This window comes from Prosopis cineraria, unplaced genomic scaffold (genome assembly GCF_029017545.1).
Source record: "Prosopis cineraria cultivar Desert tree isolate PC_DT_omini unplaced genomic scaffold, ASM2901754v1 PC1, whole genome shotgun sequence".
NCBI lineage: Eukaryota > Viridiplantae > Streptophyta > Magnoliopsida > Fabales > Fabaceae > Prosopis > Prosopis cineraria.
This window is the reverse complement of record NW_026555332.1, coordinates 53552097-53576165: the sequence shown is the minus strand read 5'-3', so window position 1 is coordinate 53576165 and position 24069 is coordinate 53552097. Positions and strand designations below refer to the sequence as shown.

The 24069-nt window shown below is 38.0% G+C and overlaps 3 protein-coding genes across 7 annotated transcripts; 1 reads left to right on the top strand and 2 right to left on the bottom strand.

Moving 5' to 3' along the window:
- Positions 1-3697: 3697 nt before the first annotated feature.
- On the bottom strand, positions 3698-11935 carry LOC129313807 (uncharacterized). Of its 5 annotated transcripts, none has more exons than XM_054957231.1 (8): positions 11569-11935; positions 9206-9290; positions 7954-8201; positions 7403-7541; positions 7174-7296; positions 6007-6146; positions 5889-5924; positions 3698-5019 (listed from the first exon to the last, which is right to left on the bottom strand). In XM_054957231.1, the coding sequence occupies exons 2-8, from the start codon at positions 9279-9281 to the stop codon at positions 4225-4227; spliced, it is 1557 nt and encodes a 518-aa protein (XP_054813206.1). In that variant the 5' UTR covers positions 9282-9290; positions 11569-11935; the 3' UTR covers positions 3698-4224. The 5 variants fall into 5 exon arrangements, with proteins under 5 accessions (XP_054813206.1, XP_054813211.1, XP_054813197.1 ...); XM_054957236.1 differs by having other exon boundaries at positions 7174-7290; XM_054957222.1 differs by having other exon boundaries at positions 7174-7330; positions 7422-7541; positions 9206-9359; positions 11569-11934.
- A 2324-nt stretch (positions 11936-14259) lies between these two features.
- On the bottom strand, positions 14260-17217 carry LOC129316846 (exocyst complex component EXO70B1-like). Its single transcript, XM_054961221.1, has one exon. It carries the CDS (start codon positions 17119-17121, stop codon positions 15106-15108), a length of 2016 nt encoding a protein of 671 aa, XP_054817196.1. The 5' UTR covers positions 17122-17217; the 3' UTR covers positions 14260-15105.
- A 202-nt stretch (positions 17218-17419) lies between these two features.
- LOC129316858 (uncharacterized) lies at positions 17420-23057 on the top strand. The gene is made up of 7 exons (XM_054961231.1): positions 17420-18111; positions 18902-19064; positions 19479-19679; positions 19759-20004; positions 21629-21776; positions 21986-22208; positions 22319-23057. The coding sequence occupies exons 1-7, from the start codon at positions 17775-17777 to the stop codon at positions 22654-22656; spliced, it is 1656 nt and encodes a 551-aa protein (XP_054817206.1). The 5' UTR covers positions 17420-17774; the 3' UTR covers positions 22657-23057.
- Positions 23058-24069: the final 1012 nt, after the last annotated feature.

Below are 24069 nucleotides of genomic sequence, written 5' to 3'. Positions count from 1 at the left end.
ATCTTCGTTCCGAAATGGGTCTGATGCTGAGATGGGGTCCGGATCAGGTAAGTACATGGATAATTGATGCTTTGAAGATCTGATTAACCCAGAGAGAAGTTTTCACCATTAATGGGGAAACAAGGCAAAAAGATGTGGGGATTGTGATGAGACCTAGTGACTGAGAACTTTACACGAAGCGTCTCATCAAGGTGGGGCCAACCGACCTCCCTTTCTTCTTTCTTTGCATATATAAGAGATGCTGCGGGTCTTTGATCCCTTTCTTCTTTCTATTTCGTGCTAAAGCATTTGAAACTTTAAGTTCTAGTATACGCTCTTTGACTGACCCTGTGACTCAACCATGTCGAATTTTCTTACGGGGATATGACATCATCCAGACATGCTTATACATATTTGAGTGTTATCCTCTCACTGATGGATCGATTTTGACTAAGGTTGCTTCAAATTCTACTCGCAATGATTAAATCAAGCTCTAACACTAATTAATGTTGTTTCTTGCCTTTTGTTTTTCTTATTAGTTTTACAATAAAGTTACCATTAGAGCTTGTCTAATATTAAATTCTTCTCCAAGCGATAAGCCACGTTTGTTTATCATGGTGTATGTGATGCGAGGAATTATAATTAAATTTCACTCCTCGAATAATAACTGAATCTAAGTTAATAAGAATGCAGATACTAAAAAATTAACAGTTAAATTATCTCATTCATCCCCTAATTTAACAGTATATGAAGACTGAACTTTTTTAAAAATGTTCAACAAGAGAAACCAAATTAATTATAAATTTACAGAAAGACTGATTCATAAACATTAAATATAACTATATATATACATTAATTAACCGAGCAAATTATTACGTATTACTCTAACCATAATAATAGCTATAGTGTTGTTGATCCTCATCACAAAATCCCAAGCAAATTGGAGGAGACAAAGGAGATTTTAATGAAAAAGCACGTGATGAAGTCACTCACATACAGTGATGGGGAATTGGAGAGGGAGTAGTAAGTTAGTGATGTGATAATGGTGAATGTTTGGGGAAGGTAAAGGCAACAGAAACATGTCGCCGCACAAAGGCAGCGACACCGCGTCTCTCTGCTCACGAGAACTGTTGAAATGATGACAGGGCAACGCATTGCGTGTCGGCCATTTCTTTCTTCCTTCTTTGTTTCCTCAATTGCGTGATGAAGCAACCACATTATTTGGTGCCTCATTTATGGCCATTGGGTGAAAAAAGAAAACATCAAACCCCCATTTTTGTGTAGAAAAAATCCTCAAAGACACATGCAGATATACTATAATGATGCTATACTTCATGCAGGCACTGCAATAATTAGTATGTCGCAGTAGGGTATGACTATCAATAATTTCAGTTGTTATAATGTTCGTGTGTGTGTGTGTGTGTGTAGTTAATTTCGTTTACGTCAAAAACGATCAACTCACATACGGTGCTCTATGATGATAAGCTAGTAAGTAGTAAGACATCGACCATGATCAAGATTCATGTCCTAGGTTATCAATAAACTAGTGAGCAATCATGTGTGGAAGCAAGGATGTCTGAGAAACATCGGTCTGCCTATAGGGTATAATACTAATTAGGATGTGGGATTCACAGTCTCTGGGTCTCATGAATGCGCTTAATTTGAATTCTCTTCTTTTAGATTTAGGCAGACAGGGAAGCACGCTCTCGAATACTTTCTGTGTGTGTGTGTGAGAGAGAGAGAGAGAGAGATACGTAGTGCGTGTTATTGAGATGATTCATGAGGAGCACGGCAAAGTCTGACGCAAAACCCTTTTTTGCTTGGTATACAATATGAACTATGAGACCAAAGGGAAACCTAACTTTACAAACATTAAAAAAAAAAAAACAACAACAACAACAACTCTGGTTGATGCAGCCGTTAATGCAAAAGACAAGGATGACGGCTTTTCTCAGCTTTTGTTCCCCGAGCTGACGTTACACCAACGTTGACTGCTTTTAATCTCCCGATCTTATTTTTCAATTTTTAATACTTGCGTGACTGTGTCCTTGTGTTTGTCGTCTTCACTTTGAACAGAAACACCCACCTCCCAAGAACTCAGCATTTAAGTTCCATTGATATAATCCTCATTACAGATGGGGGGCTTCAACACCCAATGCTTCGTGTTCCCCTTATTTTTAGGAGTCCATGAATGCTGGTAGTGAGCAATACTCGACTTTTCAGGATTAAATAAATGGAGTAGCATGCAACACCATTTTTTGCAGTTTCAAAACCTTTAAGGGACAAGAAGGTGTATCGGTATTGGGATCAGACGGTGCTTTTGTCTCGCATTGTGTCTCCACACTGTCATTCGAGTTAAGGGCATGTCTGTCTGTTCCCTCTGCCCTTGATTGCTAACCAACATTACATATCCTTCTTTGAACACTCCATCTCTTGCTTTCTCTCTTTCCCTTCACTCAACAGAATAAAATGGTGCTTTGATGAATTTACTGTTAAGACTTGAGAGGCTAGCTTCTGTGTCATAGATAGCAGAATTAAATAGCTGCAGCAACGTATGCATGCGCATGCTATATATGCTCGTAAATCCTTGGACAGAGGCTGCTTCTTTTGAACTTTGTAATTCAATGGAATCTAAAAGGAACTTTTACATTTTTTGTGAGCTTAAAGGCTCTCGCTAGGGTTATGTTTGACCAGGGCACTGGAAGAAAGTATGAGAGAGAAACTAATTTTATATATATATATATATATATATCTCTCTTCGGTGAGTGACTTGACTTGAGAGAAAAAGATGGATCATGCTCGAGAACCAACAGTACAAAAGCTTGAAACTTTAGTTAGTTGCGTTCCCGTATCAGCTTTTTGTCTCCCAAGTATTCTCTCTGGTAATGCGGATATACATGAGCTTAAATTTGGTCCTGACTTCTAATTATCCATCCCTTTCATCAAACCAAGTTTTAATCCCCAAATTCATGGGAACTCTCATCTCATTCGTCATTTGACTAGAAAGATACATAGATATGAGGAGTTATCATGTTGTGTGTGCGGTCCTGTCCAAGTTTCTGACCATGAGGTGTGGTCCGCTGCCCTTTACATAATTCTTTCCCCTTGGTTTGAGGATTCTATTCTCATGGACAAGCACCTTCACTTTGTTCAACGAGCTGAGGCTGACATGCCACCATGGACTGCAATGAGGAAAAAACTAAAATAAATAAGTAAATAAAAGGATCGATTAATGAATTTATTTTTATTCTTTGATAGATAAAAATTTAGATGAGTAGGATTGAGAGGTTTAATATGATCAAGATATATCTCTAAACTTAAAAAATATTTACAGATTATTTATCAATAAAATCTTTTTATTGACAAGAAGATTTAACCTTGTAACCTTATAATCAAATAGACTAACTTTTACATGTTGGATTTGGTATAGACATTTGTCTTTCATAGGCTTTAGGCAATCTAGCTCAATAACTCATCCAGGGAACTTGAATCCAAGCCGAAATACGTACTTTTCTCACCCACCAGCCCACCAATTCTCATTCAGTCATTCTCAAACCAAGAATGTCCGTAAATTATGCCGACCAATGCTAGTTCTCTGAGTACACACGTACCCGCGAACCAAACCTTCCTGACTTTCAGTGTTTTTTTTTTTTTGGGTGACCTTCACAACCGGCTTTGTCATCAGTTTAAAATCGGAAACCCTTGCTCTCAGAAATAATTAATGCAAAACAAAAAATGATATACATAAAAGCGTTATAAATCCTCGAAAAATGTTACGCTCATATTAAATGGCAGATCTAATACTTTGTTTTAGCTGCATCCTAACATACAAGCCCATGATAGTAATGCAAATGCTTGAGGACATGTCAGTACCAATGCCCATTTGTTGGCGAAGATGCAGATAGTCGTACACGTGTAATTCAGCTACGGCGTGCCCACAACCCTCTCCAACCGGGGGGAAAATTTGTGGGGAAAGCCCCAAGGCGATAAAATCAATTAACTTACAAACGGAAAAGGATTAACAAAGCCACTCAACAAAATCGTTATCCTTGATTTGACTCCTATAACGAAACCCTTCTAACTAGATAAAATATTAAAAGGTAACAGACGAAGATCACAAAGCATTATCTATGTGCAGTTCCGCAAATATCCCCAACAAGAAGGTCGCGAGCAAAGAAAGGGGAACAGCTTTTCCGAGTAGCCTTTTCTTCCCTAATTCCTAAAAAGATATAGGAACATGAATTCTCATTGCCGAGAGATTGGGGCCATAGGCATCGATGGGGGCTGGTTATAGTAGTTACCATCTGAACCCTGAAAACCCTGGTAGGTACCCACTGGAGCTGGTGTATAAGGTGAAATACTATTCAAGGAAGCGCCAACAGTAGGGTAGGCTGCCATTGATGGCTGCTGTGTCATGCTATAGCTATACGCTAAATTGTTAATTGATCCAGCAGCCTGCATGAACTGCGGCACTTGGTACTGTGGAATTGGCGGTAGTGGGGGCAACGGTGGAGGAGATGATGAAGGTGGAGGCGGGAGTTCACTGAGAGTAGATTGCTGATTGGTTGTGGATGCACTGTGTAGAGATTCAGGAGGAGAAAATGGAGGAAGCGGTTGTTGAGGATTATGAGATGGTATATAAGACGACTGGTCATTATCCAGCCTAGTCCTCTTCTCGGGATGATAATCACCACCAGAAGACTCTTTAATTGAATTACCTATTACCCCTTCAGATGCTAAGGAGGATAGAACATAAGATAGCATCTGGGCAGATGATGTTGATGCGGTTAACTTGGCCGCCACTGCAGCAGCAGCAGACTTGCGTGTATCTTCCTCAGTGTGTCCAGATTTTTGGGAACAAGATACTTGCTGTGTATACATCAATGGAGCTGACTGCTCTCTATCTCCAGGAACAAAGCCGGGAGGAGTTAAGGAGGTTTGAATTTCCTTTGAGCTTTGTTCAGCTAATGTCTGAATGTTACTGTCATTTAGTAATTGCTGGCAGGTATTACCAACTCGTTCTGATTGAACACGTGCTGCCTGATGCATCAACACAAATAGTCAGATACCAGAGAGATGAAAGTGCCACATCAAATTGCAAATTTCTAACACAAGCAACAGACAGTCACGAAACTAATCTATGTCCTTTATCCCCAGTCGACAGTACTGAAAAAGAAGCCTACTTGGCCCCATCCACCTCTTCGAACAGAAATTAATTACCATAGAAACATAAAACAGCAACAATATGTTAAAAGTGGGAATACCTTCTGAGTTTTGACTTTTATCTAACCCTACATCAGCAGGCACTTTTCATATTACATAATACAGTGTGAACTACGACACATTCATTGTGAAATTGAACAATATTTGCACAAGTGGTGAAACACAGAATTAACAAATAGTTCCACATGTTTCCTAAACACAAGCCAGACATATCAACAGATCTCTCCCGGGCTGGGAAAAAGGTTCACTCACTTGTACTTACCTACTCACTTGTACTTATCTTCACTTTCACCAATGTATTTCATCTTTTAGTTATAAAGGGATTTTATAAACTGAAATTTTATTTTCGCTGCTTGCTAAAGACACTAGCATCCTCTTATCAAAGTTGCTCATCCATAGGGTCATTTATAATTTGCAGAGAAAACAAAAAAATAATATCAAAACAAATTTAGACTTCCAAAGCCAAGCACTTTGTTATGGTTGTAATAAATTACATTAAGTGTACAAAAGGGCAGTATGTATTGTGCACGCCTGGGCCCACTAACCCTTGACAAATTTGAAATTTCATTTGACCTTGTTGCCCAACGATTTTCAGCATGCATAACAGTAGGACTGGCATCTCAAACTTATCTAAATAAAAAAAGAAAATGAAAGAATATAATACTGAATGAGGATAAACTCCAAACCTGGATCTGGTTACGGACTTGATCCAGCTTGGATTCCTGAGTGTAAAACATTGTAAGAATTGCATACCTTAAGTGAGGTTTTACTACTTTTCTAAAGAAAGGCAGTGTTAGAAAGAACCTGATCCTGGAGAGCCTCTCTCAGATGAGACACAAGGCTTGCTCTTGATGATTCTATAGCTGTTAATTGCCCGATGCAGTCCCTCAATACAGTGTCATGTCCCCGGAGCTCATCTACTAGTGTCGATCCATGGATCTTCCCTACTCAAATTGATAATTGAAGAGAAAGGTGAAATCAAAAGGTATTCCAGCTAAGTAACTGTTAAGTGTCACTTGGACTATATCCTAGTCCTTCTAACTTAAGCAGGAAACACATTGTGAAGAGCATGAGATAACTGCCAAGTTGATGAATAGTTAAAATCAAATATCAAGCTAACATGGTCAGTCAAATTAACAACAACTAGAGCAAGAATTCTGGCTTAATTTTTATAAGCAAGCACCTGTGTCATAAAATTAAAGTTACACTATTGAAGTTCATCATCATATATTGCTTTTTGTCTAAAATGGCAGTTTATAGATTAATAAATGTAGTTAAAATATAACAAAGACCATGTTACTCAAATTCATAATAAACATAGGATCATTTATAGAAAAATGTGCACTTTTTTTTTATTAGTGAACAATAACCCGTGCAATCATTTATGGAAAATCACACTGCTAAGAAGTCAACAAACCAGATAAACACACAAGAATCCAAGACATCAATAACAACCGTTAAGAACACTTAAAGTCCAATCTTTCAAGCAACAAAACTCTTTTGTTCTATTAGCTCTAAAACAAATTGCAAATACAAGCAAGCAAACAGAACACACAAAGGTTAATATTTCAATTCCAGCATACTTCTTTTAACAGGTTTCTGGCTCAGTTTTCAGCTCCTCAATGATTATGGAATCTCCCAAAAAGAAGAAGATGCTGGGTAAAAGCAGAGATGGTATCAAGATGGTTGCCTAGCTCAACTGGGATTTACAAAAATGCTCATTTTACAACTTTATCGCCTTAATTTAATTAATCAAAATTAAATGAGGCAGACATCCAAGTTGATCCAGAAACACCAGCTAAGCTTTTTGGCATTAACACAGAAAAAACAGAGTAAGGGCCTATCACAAGAAAAGAAGGAAAAATAATATAAAGAATATAATCAAACAATATATGATCACAAAAACCAGTTAGATACATGAGTCACAATTACTACAAACAAACAAAGCAAGTATAAGCAATTGATCTATACCAGAAGTGCTTTCTTGACCATTTTCCTTGTCTACTTTCTCAAGACAGCTAATGGCATTCCTGCATTTACTCAATATAGCATCTTCATCTATATGGCCTCCATAAACAGCTTGATAACCTGAAACTAGTTTCTCCAATGCATTACCAGCAGGGGGTCTCTAATAAAGAGGAGAGGGCATAGGAGATCAACTCACAGAACAAATATCAAAGAAAAGTGCACATAATCTTACACATAAATACAGATATTACCAGCTTCAAGGGCATGGATTTCCCATTACGGCTACTATTGTCCACATGCCTCCCAACAAACTCTTCTTTTAGAATTTGACCACGAGAACCAAAAACTTTTCTCTCTTCCCAAATACCTATCTGCTCATATAGCAAAGTCATGATGCCGGAAAAAACAAATTTTATCCCAACACTTGGAACTTCTAAAACAAGAGAACATTAAATGAAAACAAAACTAGACATTTTATCCATGATCAAGAATACCATAATACAAGCATTCTTTCAAGTAAAGGAATTTCAATTTAAGAGTAATTCTAAAGCAGTCAATGCATTAGGCATCATGATTAGAAGTTCCTTTCCTCTTGTAAAACGGCTCACTTATTTCTTTAACAAGAAAGACTAATAGCAAAGAGGTAGGACCTGCATATTAGTTTTGTCCACCTAATAAAACTTCTGTTAAAACATTCTTATTCCGAAAGAAAAAAGAAGAAAAGCCATGCATCCCATTTAATAAGTATGGCTTGGAAATTAAGGGAACAAATGCTGATAGTACCAGTCGAAGTGCAGCATTCCTTCCAAATTCATCTCCGTTGTTAATCACATCTCGAAGAGCATATGGAAGAACCCTCCAAAATTCACCAACAAATTCTGAACCCTTTCGCCTGCTGTTCTGCAATATATCATTGGCAAGATATAGAAATGCCAATCTTTGTTCACGAGGAGAACAATGGAATTGTCTGTCCCATGTTTCAACAACCGGTTTGGCTTTATTCATATGAAAAATGCACCAATGAGACAAAGCTGAATCACATTAAGGTTTGCAACCCAATATATATCTTATTGTAATTGTGCACGTGTTTGGTTTCACAAAGTCTCCAATATAAACATTTTGACTTTGTCTATAAAAAGATGAGAAGATATACTTAGGGGTAGTTAAAGTTTCAATATTATTTTATTTTATCTCTAATTTCTAAAATAGGAAAATTGGCAATTATGCAATATGGAACTTGTTATATAAATAGAAAGGAGGGCACAACTAGCACTCATGCAAGAATTTAAACCTCATAACAATTTCTAGTCATTAATTTCATTATCATCTCATGGTAAAAAAAGTTGGTAATAGAGTATGACCAAATAATCGAAAAACAATTTTATTTAATAACTCAACAAGATTTACCAAGAACAAAGATAGTACTACCCAACAATAAAAATAAGCTGTCTGACCACACCAAAAAAAAAAAGGCTGTTGTCCACCACATATTTTATAGTAGCGAGGCATTGGACTCTGGATAATTTGTTCTATAAAGATGGACCTTTTAGGTTGTGAAAGAGATCTTAAAAAGGACAAGGAAAATGGCCAAGGGTAAAGGTCAAATCCATTGACTCTTAACCTTAGATTTCAGAAGTAGAATAGCTGTGTACTTATGTAAGTTTATTTGTTCATTTAATATTAATTAAATTACATATAATTATAGAATAACAAAGGCAAATTACACAACGAAGTACTTAAATCTTAAATTGAAATATGAATTGATCTCATTTATCTTAGATAATTTTATGTGAGTCTAACCCTTACACTAGTGTCAATTGATAACCAAAAAAAGGGGCATGAGGGTGCCTACCAACCCTTGCCGAAGGTAGATTCACTTTACATGGCTAATCTAACACAATTAAATAATGATTAGATAGCATAAGCCCCAAGACCAAGCTCACTCAATAAAGTGACAGCGGAAAACAACTTGAACAATACAAATATTGAACACAAACAGCTTAAAGTTTGATCATAAAAAATTCTCAAAGGATACTCTCTATGCTCGCCTGAGAACTGTTCAGCTTGGTTAACTTTTCCACCAATATCTGCGGATTGAATGTGCTACCCATTTTTCCTTTCTGAATAGACCAGGCACAACCGATCAAACCAAAAACAACAACTTCTATAATAACTTTAGAGAAGAAAGCCTAAGAAACATAAAATTCAGGAAACAATTAAACTCTAGCAGATAAGTTAGAATACATCACATAGATATGCGACATATATGAATGATATACAAGTATATGTGCTATTTATCAAAATAATTAAACAAAGGAAACAAAGGAATACTTCAAAACAAAATATTGGAACATAGGGACCCTAGTCTTAAGATTTACACAAAGAACCAACAGTAATCATGTCACAACTCATAAATTTAACTTTTCCAAAAGGAATACCATATCAGGTCTATTAGATGACTCAATGTCCTAAAGTAGCATGCATGAACACTTGTAGCCTAGGTTTTCATATGTTCATCATGAGTCTGATTTTAAATAGTGATCATTTTGAGGGGGGAAAAGATAGATATACAACTTTCGTTGGCAAGTATACCAAAGTTGTAGACTTGGTATCTGACACATCACAGTCAAAAAGGTCCACAAGGTAGAACAAGGCAATACTCGCCACTGTTTTGGGATCCACTCATCTTCATGCATGTTAGGGTTTGTGAATATCACTCCGAACACATCCACTCCACAAGGCGGATACACTTAATGGACAGGGTCAAACTAGATCCATTTTTCTTTTTGGAAGATCATAGATGACCGATGGATTCTAAAAGAATTCCACCCATAATGGGGAAGTTTTGTGGCCTGAACCTTACCCTTCATTTTTAAAAGGTCGAAATTCTTTTCTTTCTCACCATCAAGTATTGCCCAGGGAAAATCCAGTTGACTTAAGCCCATTGCAATGCAAATCATTTCATCATCAATCTTTCCACCACTATCAAAATCTAATTTCATCAACTTAGAGTAAAAATCAATCTTTCAGGTGTTTATAAGCCTTCCACATCAACCATCATAGGTTTAAGGAATCTGATTAAAATTCCTCGAGGTTTTCTCTCAATAATCTTAAATCTCTGAGAGGGGAGACTAGCAGGTTAAATATTCCGTACTATCATACAAGTATTATACATTTTTGGCCACTCGACATTCATGTAAACTTCATACTATATATGCTTTTCTATTTCAGACCCCTTTACAATTAAATCCCAGCTCCTCCCGTGTTTTTGTACTTTCCCATTTTCTCTAACTACTATTTTTAAATTTTATTTTTTTGGCTAGGCTTATATGCTAGCAATTCCCTTTTTGCTTCCAATTAATTAGACAAAGGCAATTAAAGAGCTCCCAATAAAGCAGAAAAAAGTCTAAAGATGCTCGTTTGGCAGTGGTTGGTTAAAGGCAATCCGCTTCTGGTGTGAGAGGCACTAATCCTGAATAGCACTTTGCCTCAACCCCTTCGATGCTGAAGCGAGTGCATCACATTGCCGTCCATATGGACATTCACACAGCATGCTTAGCAATCCAAATGACATCAAAACAAAGCGACAACCAAATCACATTACAACAGATAATCAGCACCACAATTACGAAAGAAATTTCAGACTTCCTAATAGAAGTTTCTTGGTAAAATGATCAAAATCTGTATCTGTATCTGTATTATTTACAATTTATATTATCCTATCAAGGTAAAACAGTTATATTGACTCTATTCCCCTCAACATCAAGCAGTAAGAATAACCAAGATGGCTATTAACTATGAACTCGCATTGCAAAACAGCAACTCCAATATTAATAGGGAGGCCGTGAATTCAAATAGAGTACAAAACCACCCTGTTTAGGGGAGGGCATTCTATCAGGTCAACCTACAGTGTCAAAATTTTCCAATTCACTCACATTTTTCCATACTTCCTCATCCTTTTAATACGATTCCATCAACAGAGACAAAGCCGGGGACAATAGTCACTTGAAAAATTAAGGGTGCATGTAAAGCCCCTCTTTAATCGTTAGTTAAACAATAAAAAACTCACATTAATGCCCACCAGTGTAAATCATAATCAACGTAAATGCCACCTAACCCCCCCCCCCAAAAAAAAGAAAATTGATAAATATCAGCATTGCTTTTAAACCAAAATAACAGAAATAGCACCGCTGCACAAAACAGTAAGCATTGGCCAGAATCTCACAAATGAACAAAGATGAAATAAAAATATATAAAAGAACAAGCAATCAAACAAACGAGGGTAAAAAAACCAGCACAAAAACATAATACGGAAGAGAGAACGAGTACAATCGAATGTTTCCTCCCCTCCCCTGCAACCAAACAGACCCTAAGATAAAGAACGTGGCAGGTACATACCAGTGTCTAAGAATGCAGATGGAGATACGCGAAGAATTAATGGCCGATGATTAAAGCGCGCTGGAGTTTTCACCTCATGGCGGCGCGGAAGGGTTTGGGGATTTCTGGTTGAGTTTGACGCCCTTGGGAGTGGAGCAAAAGAGAGAGGATAGTGCGTGTGCGAAACACCGCTCTCAGAATGGAAGTTATTGAAAAGAAAAGGCTCTGCGACTATCCCAGGAGGTGGCAGCGTAAATACGAAGTTTTGTCGGACTCTTCCCTCCCTTACCAAGTGCTTGGTGCTTATTCAGCGGTTCGACGACTGTTCCACTTCAACGGCGTCGCTTCCATCCGTCATCTGAAAACAACGTGGGAGGGGATAAGGTAAGGAGGTTCTGTTGGATGAGAATCATCTTTTTTAAACCCTTTGTTTTCAATTTTTTCAATCTATTTTATTTTAATGTTTTTTAATAATTAAATGAGACCCGCAAAGTAAGAAAAATTAGCCGGGTCCTCCAAAACTTGTAGGGAATAAAGGTCTCCTTTGATATTGAAATAAAATAAATTAAAAAAATAAAAAGTCAAAGTAATATGATCTCTATAAATTACACTCACAAGAGAGAGAATTAGTTTATAGGATTGAGAATAATTATTCATAAAATTTCTTAAAAATGTGAAGATTTCCTCATTTCTAGTATATATTAATAAATTTTATCACGCTTTCCATAAATATAAATGGTGATTTAGTTTATTTTTATTTTTTTTTTAATTAATTCCTTTCTAATAGGGTTGCATGAAAGATTGACTTTACAGGACTTTGGCCTAACTCGAAATCTGATTATTTTCATCAAAATGATTGAGTTAAGCAACTCGCAGTCTGGTCTGATCCTTGTATGACCCAAAGTTAAACAAAACCAAATTGGTTTAGTAAGACTAGGAGACTGATCCTGATCTTGTCCAATATCTCACTTTTTTCTCTTTTATTATCCATGAGAGTTAGCAATTTATTTTAACATGATAAACTCAATTAACATAATAAGATTACTTATAGTTATATAAAATTTATCACAGCGATAACAATTATAAATTCACAACAATCTCCAACAACAACAACAACAAAATTTAAGCTACAACACAAATTATTCAAATTAAACAACTTTCAACATGTCTAAAATTCATTACATTAAGCTAACAATAAATTTCACCAATAAAAGGAGAATATTGAGATTACTCAATACTAGAATTTTACTCAATATTTATGACTTTACAAGTATAAAATACTAATTATTATTATAAATTAACTTATTGTAATAATAATTAATAAATTAATTATAATTATATTAAATAAATTTATAGAATCGGATCAGACCAAGTGGTTTAGATGCTTGATCTTTTGTCCAGTTTTACTTGAATAAAGAGTATGATCTTTTTTGGTCTTAAAGGACTAATTTTTATCTAGACTGAATAGGATCAAATTTGTCTTGGGTTGGACTAGACTGCAGCAGACTGAAAAACTTTTGTACAGCTCTACTTTCTAATGATCAAATGGAACTAAAGAGTTGGACGACAAATGAGCCAAAGCAAGACTAGCCTGCCAAACAAATGGTTTGGCTTATAATCTTCCCCTTTTCAATTATAAGACACTCACTTCTTTAAAATAAATAAGAAGTGATCAAGTCATTAACTTTATTCAAAAATAAAATAAATTTTTAAGTTTACTCCCACTTTAGTAGAGAATTTTTTAATTTGCGTTACATCCCCTCCCATAGTTAACAGGTTTAAATAGATATAGTATTAGACAAAATATGATTAACATTTCATGAGGTGCCTTGTATTAAGAACCAACCATCAATTAATTTTTTTAAAATGTGTCCTGTAATAAGAACAAAAGAGTGTTTATTTTAGGTATATATGTACCAATTAACAAATTAAAAACAAGTTCTTTCAGTTTCATTTACTATTAACAGGTTTCCAAATATTTAGGGTCTGTTTGATTCGAGAGGAGGGAAGGAGAGGGGAGGGGAGGTGAGGGGAGAGGAGGGAAGGGAAAGGGAGGGAGAAGAGAGGGAAGGGAGGGGAGGGGAGCTCCCCCCAATTTGAAGGGGAGGCTTTGGAGGGGAGGGAAGGAAAAATTTTAAAAATTTTCCCTCCCCTCCTCCTAACCAAATGAGGAGAGGGAAGAGGAGCCCCTCCCTCCCCCCCAACCAAACGGAGCCTTAAGGTTAATTAAAAGTGTGTGAAATAAGCGCATTACCCTTGATATCTATCCATGTGATCGGTCACCGAGCAGCATTCACTATTCACTAGTTGTTGCTAATTGATGGGTGATCGGCATTGACCGGTCATTGAACAATATTGACCATGTATGGCGCTGATCAAATAAATATATTTTGTCTTGGTGGTTGTTTAATCTAAACACCCACAATTTAATGTTTTGCAAACAGATTCTCATTTCACAAGTTGAGTTACACCACTTACAAGTCTAATTTTCACATTTATAAGTATAATCACGTCAGTCACAAATAATCATACATATATATTTTTCCCACGAGCTCTTCAAACATGAGAAAAACAGCATGTAAATTAAATTATGGAACTCCGACAACTTCAAAGTGTAAAATTGTGAATTACAGACACAAAAATGATCAATTGAAAATAACACGACTTGTTAGCCAGCTGCCGGTTAACAGTCAGCCAGCAGTCCCAAGCTGGTTAACATAGTTAAAGGGCACTGAAGTCATTCTCACGCTTTTCCAATTTACTTTCAAGTCCATCCAGACTTGTTACTAATATCTAGAAGATCCCAATGATCTTTGATGCTGGTATTTTTCCAGATAATACTCTTGCATGGAGCGGTGATAAGGTCCTCGTCTCCATCCAAGGGACTCTAGCGAAGAAATTTTTGCCATTCCCTTCCCTCTGCCACCCGCACAACACCCCAAACACAAAAAAAGAGAAGAAGAAGAAGACCAATTTTATCGAAGCAAAATTCGAGTGGCCAAGTTTCTTCCAGACCTGACTTTCAAATCTAAATAATGGGTGATTTGTTTGACCATATTTTGTGGCCTGCGACGAAAGTTTGATTCACCCCGGCCGTAAACTCGTCTTCTTGACCTGAAAACTAATCTTCAAGTGCTAACATATTACCTCTAAGAGATGTCGTAAACTCCCATCACCTTTCAAATAGTAACCCTTGCATTTTTTGTTGCAAAGCATTGGAAAACACCGGATCACCTTTCCAATAATGTGGTTTAAAGATTGGAATACAATTGGTTAAAAAAAACTTTGAATACAATAAAAAAGGGCGATACAGAGTTGAGACCATGCCCAGAAATTCAAACTAAGTTTTACAGAAACAAAACTGATAATTTGTGCGATGCAAATAACCTGCCGTACGTTGCTTCCCAAACAACGGACTCATCCTAGCTGCTAAGATCGAGCCTAGGACCTTTTTACGGACTGATCATACGCATACATACATATCTATATCCTTCATCCTTGTTTGTCTCTTTGTTTTTTTTTTAAGTAAAAATTATACGTATGGATGTATAATTTATATTACACTAGTTTCCTTTTAGACATGAACTGGGGATTCCCAGAAAAGAGGTCATCGATGTAAGTCTCTATATCCTCAGGCTGGTACTTTATATACTTCTCTGTTTGTCTCCCCGCAGTCAAATTCTGAGAAAACCTCCCCACGAACGCTCTGTACGCTGGAATGACCAGCCCAGCTACCGAAACCCTCAGCTCTGACTGAAGCTGCTCGTCGTTCACAATCCACGAGTTTTGCGTCTTGTGTACCTCATCGAACATTGTATTGAAGCTCTTGAACCTCTCCTTCAGAATTGGCTTCTGCACTTTTCCGTTCACGGTCAAACCTTCAGGGTTTAGACAACGCAATATCTTACTCCATGATTCCCTCTGGTAGTTCTTATGCTGCGCCCTTAGATCCGAAGACTTCTTCCGACACCACGTGTTCCCCAACAGTTGGTATATCTCCGACGACCCTTTGATCTTCTGCAGTATGTACCTGCCGTTGTTCATCATGAAGATGCAACCCAATGACACGTCCTTGTACAGCTTCGCCTTCCCTTCGAGACTTGCGTCCAGCAATTCCATCACCCTCATCACCTGCTCTGCGAACGGCGACTCCTCCTTGCCGTCGTCTCGATCACTCTCCTGATGATTCTGGTGTGATCCCCTGGTTGGGTCAGCGCCCTGAAGCTTTGCGTGCTCCTTGAAAACCTGCTCTAAGGTGTCCTTGTACTCGCAAGCGTACGGGAGATAGTTCATGACGTAGCGAGTCAGTGGGTGAACCGCTCCGCCGGGAACCGCAGTTTTTCCCGCTTCCGCTTTGATCGAATTCTCTAGGTCACAGAATATGCTTATCGCGGCCTCTCCGAGTCTACTTCTCGCCGACGCCGTCTCGGCCTTGAGCTCACCACCACGCTCTTCCGTGAGTAAACGGTTCAAGGCGGAAATCACCACCCCCAAGGTCTCGCACATGTCGAGGAATTTGAATAGCTTCTCGGCGGAGCGCTTCGTCATGGCTACTCCTTCTGCGAAATTGAGAAGCTGTATGACGACGCCACGAGTTAGATTGCTGTAGAGGCCAGCCCCTACCGACGGGTGTTCTTTAAACACGGATTCCACGAGCTTCAGTTCGCCGGGGAAGTAGTTACAGGCGCATTCCTTGAAGGTTGTAACCCACGTAGGAATCTCTTTCTCTAACGATTCCCATGGCAGTTTCTGAATCTCATCAATGCTGATTTTCTCGAACCCTAACTTATGCAGTCTCTCTTCAAATGCATTTCTCCTTGAAATAATATAAACTTGGCAACATTCAGATTCATATCCAGACAATATCATCTCCCTGGCTATCTTGTTCAAACTGGTTATGGTGTCCTCAGAATAACCCGGAAAATCCGAATGCTCAGAGTCCGGCGGTGCGCAAGGGTCATGCTCTACCTGCTTCCCTTTCGGATCATAACCAGTCGACTCGAATTCTCCTTTATATTGATTTCGATATTCTTCCATGAGCACCCGGAGCACCTCCTCCAAATACGACATGGCCCCCTGTCGCATGACCCCGATGCGGTTGACCAACGAATCTTTCCGTTCGTTGACATGCTGCGAGGAACATTGCGACTGACTCAGCATCTTGGAGAGCTTATAAATCCGATTCACAGATTCCAGGAAGGAAGAATCTTGCTCCGGCACCTCGCCCCATCTCGTTCTGCCTTCTCCCGCGTCGTACGTGACAATATTTTCTTCGACGAGATCCAAGAACTTATCAACGCAATCAGGGATCTCCGTGATATCTGCATTCTGGTGCAGCATACTCTCAACAACCCATGAATCCACGTCTGCCGAAAGCTTGCCGAGGTTGAGAGGACACTTAGGCACCTCATCTGTGGCCTCTCCCTCTGTAGCAGAGTCCGCCTTAGCATGATCATCGTGTTTGGCAATGTTATCATCGTCGGGATTCCTTGGTTCCAATGATGCATGATGAGGCGTCTCGCCGGCGTTGTTCTCCTCGTCTTTGTCAGAATTTTCGGCAAGCTTTTTCTCCATTGTGGTTGTGCCAAATATGATTCGTTTCTCTTGGAAAAAAAAAACCGAAAAGAGAGAATGTTTCAAAATGACAAGCGCGAAGACGGAGGAGAATTATCCGTTCACGTTGTTCAATTCTCGCTGCTTTTTTATTTTCCATTTTTTTAGGGGGCACTGGATTGAAATGGTCGTTGATCATTGGTACGGTGCATTTGTGTGACAAAAGAAGGCGAGAAATATGGCCGATGGAAACGAACGGACAGAATCTTCTGCGGAAGCTCCAGCGAGAGAGACTATACCCTGTTTCTTGTTTAAGAAGCGTTGACTGTTGACTTTCCGTACCAACTCATATTATTTAAAGTTATTTATTCATTTGAAAGGGAAAACGGGTGTTTGTGCTTCCCAGTTCCCACTATCTAACTTCTTTCTTTCTTTTTCTTTTTTGTTTCTGATAGGAAAATTAAAAATACATCATTGCCCCTTGTTGTCAGAGGCGGTGCGTAATGCGCGCCACTCACGGATTGGGTCCGGGTTATAACGATATAGTGTAAGTTCGTTTTCGACAGCCGACAATTTTTCCTCACTCCGAATCATCATCGTTGTTCAGATCCAGTTAAACAGGAAGGAAGCTGACCTCAAAGCGGTTTGAGCTGGAAAGGATTGGTGATAGGAGGATGAAGGAGAAAGACAGAGAGAAAATGAGGTATGGAGGTAGAAGGAGAAGACCATTCCTGCAACCATTTCTTTTATTATTTGCTATGCTAGCTGGCTTCGGGCTCTTCATGCTTGCTCTTAGGCCGTTAGATCCTCCGATTCGCGTGGATTTCCCTGGAGACTCCGAACTCGAAGATTTGGATAGCTCGAGTTTGGATGGTGGTGGTGGAAAGCCGAGGAACAGTGGAGTAACACCATGTGCAACAGTGGAAGAGATGGGCAAGGATTTCAGAAGAGGTGTTTGGAGCGAAAACCTGAGAGTGAGAACAATGATTGAAAACCATTTCGTTATGAATGGTACTCTCGCTTCCTTGTTTGCCTTTCTTCATATTTTTACAATTGGATTTACCTCTTTCCACATTGGTTATCTGCCCAATGATTTTGGGTGGGATGAGAGTATGAGACAGTTGTTTGTTTGACGTATAGCAATTAATTTTCAAGTTTCTTCTGGGAGATGTCCCATTAAATTGAAAGGCTAATAAGCATAAGCTTTACCCACTCAATCAATTCATTGCTTGTCGGTGGATGCGTCTGAGCTTCTTCTCTTTAAAAGTATAACGAAGAAAGATTGCAACATAACTACCGGCTTTAACTAGGCTCATAGATTTGTTACTGGGTATCATCTACATTTTTCCTAGATAATATGCTTGATGCATTTGCAAATTCTCCTACTGTTTACAATTTCCTTAGTTAACGGTGTTCTGTTAGCAGCAGTGATGTCTGTAGAATGAGCACCATCCCTAATTTGAGGCCAATACTGGATAGCTCTGTTATGTCATGTTTCTTTGCTTGTGATTTTTATTCCAAGTTTTACGTGCATATGTTTCACGGCAAGACTATTTCTTTGTACTTGTGACACAGTTTTTACACCCATCGGATGGATTGTGCATCTGTAAGCATTGGTGATCAATACTAAATCCAACTATTTTATACTATAGTATCTATTCTTATAATTATAATTATTTTTTAGAAAAAAAACTGTAAATAGTAATAACAATGTCACAATAGTAACATAAACATTAAATGGGAATGCTTCTGTAAACAACAGTTCTTAATTGGACAGTGATACAGATTAATTATGTTTCAGGTGCTTCAAGAGTCAGGGATCTCCCCTCAGAGCAGTTCTGTAGTCATGGTTTTGTTCTGGGGAAAACTGCCGAGGCAGGTTTTGGGAATGAAGTGTACAAGGTCTTAACTGCTGCAGCACTGAGTGTGATGTTAAACCGATCCTTGATCATTGGCCAAACCAGGCATATTGGTTCTTTCTCAAGCCTTTCTTTTTCATTTAAGAAATAGCTGTTACTCTCTTGTTGGCATCTGAATTTCTAAGTTCTAACAAATGGTTCATTTTAGGATATGCACAGTCCATTGACCATGAGTCCATGACTCCTATGTGTTAGCTTTTAACAGTATCTGGTCCCAGAAACATTGAGCAATTGCAAATACCAATTTATGTTCATGCAGTTTTGTGATTTTTGTCAGTTTAAATGGATTGTTTATGCCACTAGATATGAAAACTGTCAGTCTGCCATTAATGGATTTGTGAAGATACTCTGGCCTGATAAAATGACATATTGGAATCAACTGTCGATATGGATGATTGGTTTATTTATTTATTTTTTATCTTTCGTTCGTCTCATCACCACCTTTCTTCTTCATTTCAGAGGTAAATATCCTTTTGGGGATTACATTTCTTATTCCAACTTCACCTTTACCATGAATGAGATCAAGCATTTATGGAGAAGCCATGGATGTGAAAGCAAATATGGGAGGCAACTGATTATGAGGGTTGATGATTTTGAAAAACCTCATGAAACTAATGTTCTATGTAGCAATTGGAAGGAATGGGAGCCTCCTATCATATGGTAAATTAAGATTGTTTATACTCATCAATATTACAATTTTCAAGCATCAATGAAGAACTATTGGCCTTATTTTGTATAGGTTTCAAGGAACTACTGATGCTGTAGCTGCTCAATTTTTCTTGAAGAATATACACTCCCAGATGAGAATGGCTGCTTTTGATTTATTTGGTGATCCAAAAGTGCTAGACTCTCGCCCTAATGTATTTGGGGAGCTCATGAGAGTTCTTATATCCCCTACAAAAGAAGTGCAGGAAGCTGTCAATTGGGTTATCAATGGTGGAGAAGATCCTGACATCTCATTACATATGCGAATGCTTATGAATAGGTAATTTGAGTACTAACCAGTATCATTGAGAGGGCTATCGCGCTTGATTGATGTTTGAGGTCTGTGGCGCCTCTTTCTTGACATGGTCGTAGTTTTGTTTCTTAGTATGCCTATGCTCCCTATCTCTGTCCTCTTGCTGTTTATATTAATTAATGGAGTGGGATTTAACCTTTGACTGCGGATATTCCTCAAATTTTATGTAGATCAAAAACCTTATTTTAATCTGTTAATGGCCTAAGTATGATGCATATACGGGTAATAAGATGACCATGAATGACATTTTTGCATCAATATATATTCACATATTTTCTTTGGAAGTCCGGAGCTCCTTCTCAAGTCTTTCATTTGGGCGATGTTACTTAATTGGATTAAAAAAATGGTTTGTAGCAAATTTGCAGATTTCATGCAGTGCTTCTCTCTTGATAGAGGCATTGCATGCCACTCTAGTTTGCAAGCGATAACACTTACTAACTTTAGGGTAAGACTTTTTATCTCCTCCTTTGTTGTCTTGTTTCCAAATTAAAAGCTCAGGTCAATCACTTATTTTGTGTCCGTTTTGCAAGGAGATATTAACAGAGGGCATCTTTAGAAGACCCAAATAGGGTTTTAAGTTCAAAGAGATTGAATGTCTTTGTTGTTTTTCCCCTTTTTGGGAGATAATTTAGCTCTCTGTTTTCTTTTAGAGAGGATTCCTTGTCAACCAACCGGAGCCAGATATGCTCTTCTCTTACTTTTTGATTATATTTTGTCCTCCTCCCCCTCCTTCTATATATGGGTATGTATGGGTCATTTTCTTTCTTTAATAGTATTCTAGTATCCAGATGGAAATAAATCTACATTTGTATATGTCTGAATCATAAAATTTTGATGTGTGTAAATAAACTTCCTACCTTTGCAGGGGCATTTTTTTTGGCTTGTCTCCATGGGCTATAATATAGGGAAGCTGCTGTTTTCGTATTCTTGGCACACAAGTTTTTCTGATTCTCATTATCTTGACCCTTCGTTTGTTAAATTGTTTTCCCTTTCAGATGCATCTGTAACTCCCTTCTGCATGATGCTTGATTCCCTCTGACATACATTCAGAAATTATTCTAGGATTCGATGACTGTGGGATATGTCTCGGTTTGATAGTACTTCCTCAAAACAGAGCTTCACTTTAGATTCAAGCCAATTGTTGAGTTGATCAACATAGTTCCTGGTCAAATATCATGTCTTAAGCAATCTTTTTTGTTTTTGTCCCTCCTCATCACCATCTCATTATCTTTTGTGGCACTATTTGGTTCTATATTCTCCAATCTGTTGGCATAAAAATTAAAAGAAATAATCATGAGAAAGAAAAACAGCAACCTTGACTTGGTGCTGTATTCATTGCTACTGCATCGACCCTTTTGTGGCAAAGTATTTGAAGTAGCAAGCTGATAAATATTTCTCAGTGTAGACATTATAAATGGTATTAAGTAGTCAAGAGATGCTGCTTTGGGTACCTCTAATGTTTGTTCGTCTTCCATGCTTTGGAGGAAGATATTTTTTTAATCCTTCAGAGTAGCGCATAAACACAAGCAAATTTGGCTCGCAGGATATTTCTTCAATTGAATGGTGGTGGTTTTTATGTCCTATTTGACAGGTCCGTAAGAGCGGTACAGGCAGCACTGCGTTGTGTTAAAAAAGCCATACAGAGTCAAAACTTTACTTCAAGACCAAAGGTGGTTCTGGTGTCAGATACACCTTCTCTTGTTAAAAGTATAATGCCCAACATAAGCGAATTTGCAGAGGTGAATTTTCGTTATTTATTTGGCATTAAGTCATGTAAATGCCAGTGTATGATGAAAATAATGGGATTATGCCATCTTCTGTGGTTCCAGTTTCTTGCGTTTTCATTATTGAGTTTTAGTAGTCTACTTCCCAAACATGATCAGTGAGGCCATCATCTATGAATGTAAAATCTGTGTGCATTTAACAGTTGTTCATGTGCTTTTCTCAGGTCCAACGATTTGATTATGAAAATTACAGAGGAAATATATTTAAAGGAATGTCCCGTCTAGATTTTAGAGTGAAGGATTGGGGCCCTGCACCCAGATGGGTTGCTTTCGTAGACTTTTTTCTTGCATCTCGTGCAAGACATGCTGTTGTTTCTGGAGCTCACAGGCGTGTTGGGACTACCTATGCTCAGTTAATTGCTGCACTGGCTGCAGCATATAATCTGGGTATACCTCCACTGCCTGATTCTTCCGACTTATTCAATACAGATCCGTGACTTCGTTATCTTTATTTTTTTAAACATACTGCTGAAGCGCTTGAAAATGGTTTACTCCAGGAAATAACTCTGCCAGTTCAAGCTTTTCCTTTCTGAGCAGTTTCCAGAGTAACTTGTTGAGTGAGGGCCTAAAGAACCAGATTGGTTGGGGCCATGTGTGGAACAGATACGCCGGGCCGTTGAGCTGTCACAACCAAACCCATCAATGCGCCTTTGCGCCTCTAATCCCTCCAGCTTGGTGGGATAGCCTCTGGCAATCTCCCATTCCGCGGGATATTAATCGTCTGGCTTCCTATGGCATGCAGGTATCTGCTTTGGGCACAGTGGACAGTGATTCTCTTCAGACTTTCTGTAATTCAAGGAAACCTGTTGTGAAAACCATCCCTATCAAACTCTAGTTTCTGCAAATCACAATCCATTGCATTCGTTTTTGGATGATCGTAATAATCAGTGCGGTAGCGTTAGATATCTCGCTCCTTTCTGAATTTAAGTTTTCTTAGTTCATTACCTACCAATTTTATTAAATATCAAGGACCTAGAAATATATGGTTTAACAAGAAGCAGAATATTCTATTAAAAAAGAATAAGAAGAAGAAGAAAGCACGAGTTCCCTGGTGGAGTCGCCTAAAAGGGAAAGGAGGCAGCTACGTAGCATGTAATTATGTACACATAGCGGTGATGTTAGGTCTTTTTTGTTCATCATAATTTTGTACCTTTAAGAATTAGGGAATTCACTGAAAATTTGTACATTTGTCTGTGAAATAACTGTTATACATGTATTTTTTTCCATTCAGTTTAACTTGATTAATATTTTTCTTAAATTTCTTGTTTCTTTTTCTCTGTTGTTTTTTCATTTTTCTTTCCTTCTCTCAATTACTCCTTGATGGCCAGATAATATGGAAAACTTTACACACTGGTTATTCCCTCTTTAATTCTTGATCTGCACTCAATCAATGTGCACGCTGCACATACGTGTATTGTTATTGAAATTCAAATTTGTTTACAGGTTCAAGAGTAAGCTCGAGATAATGTTAGTGGGTAAATCTCATTAAGTAACTTAATGAAAATATTTTATTTGAATACCACAATTTTAAGCTTTTTTTTGGGGGGGGGGTCGGAGGCCCAGTCTGCGCCATTGACCACGTGGATCTGTCCATTCTTTTGCAGGAAAGACCAATTTAAGTCAATTGCCTGACTAGGATGACAAATTCACGTCCTTTTCTGGTTTGTCCTTGGAATGGCGCCCTTTTTCCACATCCTCGTTCTGTGTCTCTCCTACTGGGAACATCTGATGCTCCAAGTAGGCTTTATCACCATAGATAGGTCAATGGCGACGATGGTCAAGAGCCCAAAAAAAATAAAAAAGCTGATGGGACTCGCAAGGAATCCTCCTCCATTCAAAGATCCTGTTGCTCTGTTATGACTTACGAGTTGAGGGAAGGACGCCAACTTAAATTCTCAAAGCCCCGCGATTTTTTTTTTTCGAATATGAACATGAAATATTTATTCAACAGAATGTAAAAACAAATATAGGAGCCAAAACAAAAAAAAAAAAAAAATAAACCAACCATCCTTAATCAGCTAAAAGATGGGGTATCAAAAATACTAAAGTCCCGCAATTTTGATCCCCATCATGTCTATATTATTAGGGTTGAAAACTAAACTTCTGTTAATTTTGAAATAAATTAAGCTGCAGCTAATTATTTTTAACATCTAATAATATTTAAAAGATAACGCAAGTTCAACTTAGGAAATGTAAAATTGATAAGATATTTTGTATATTGACTTCTAATTGATCTTTCATTTTAAAT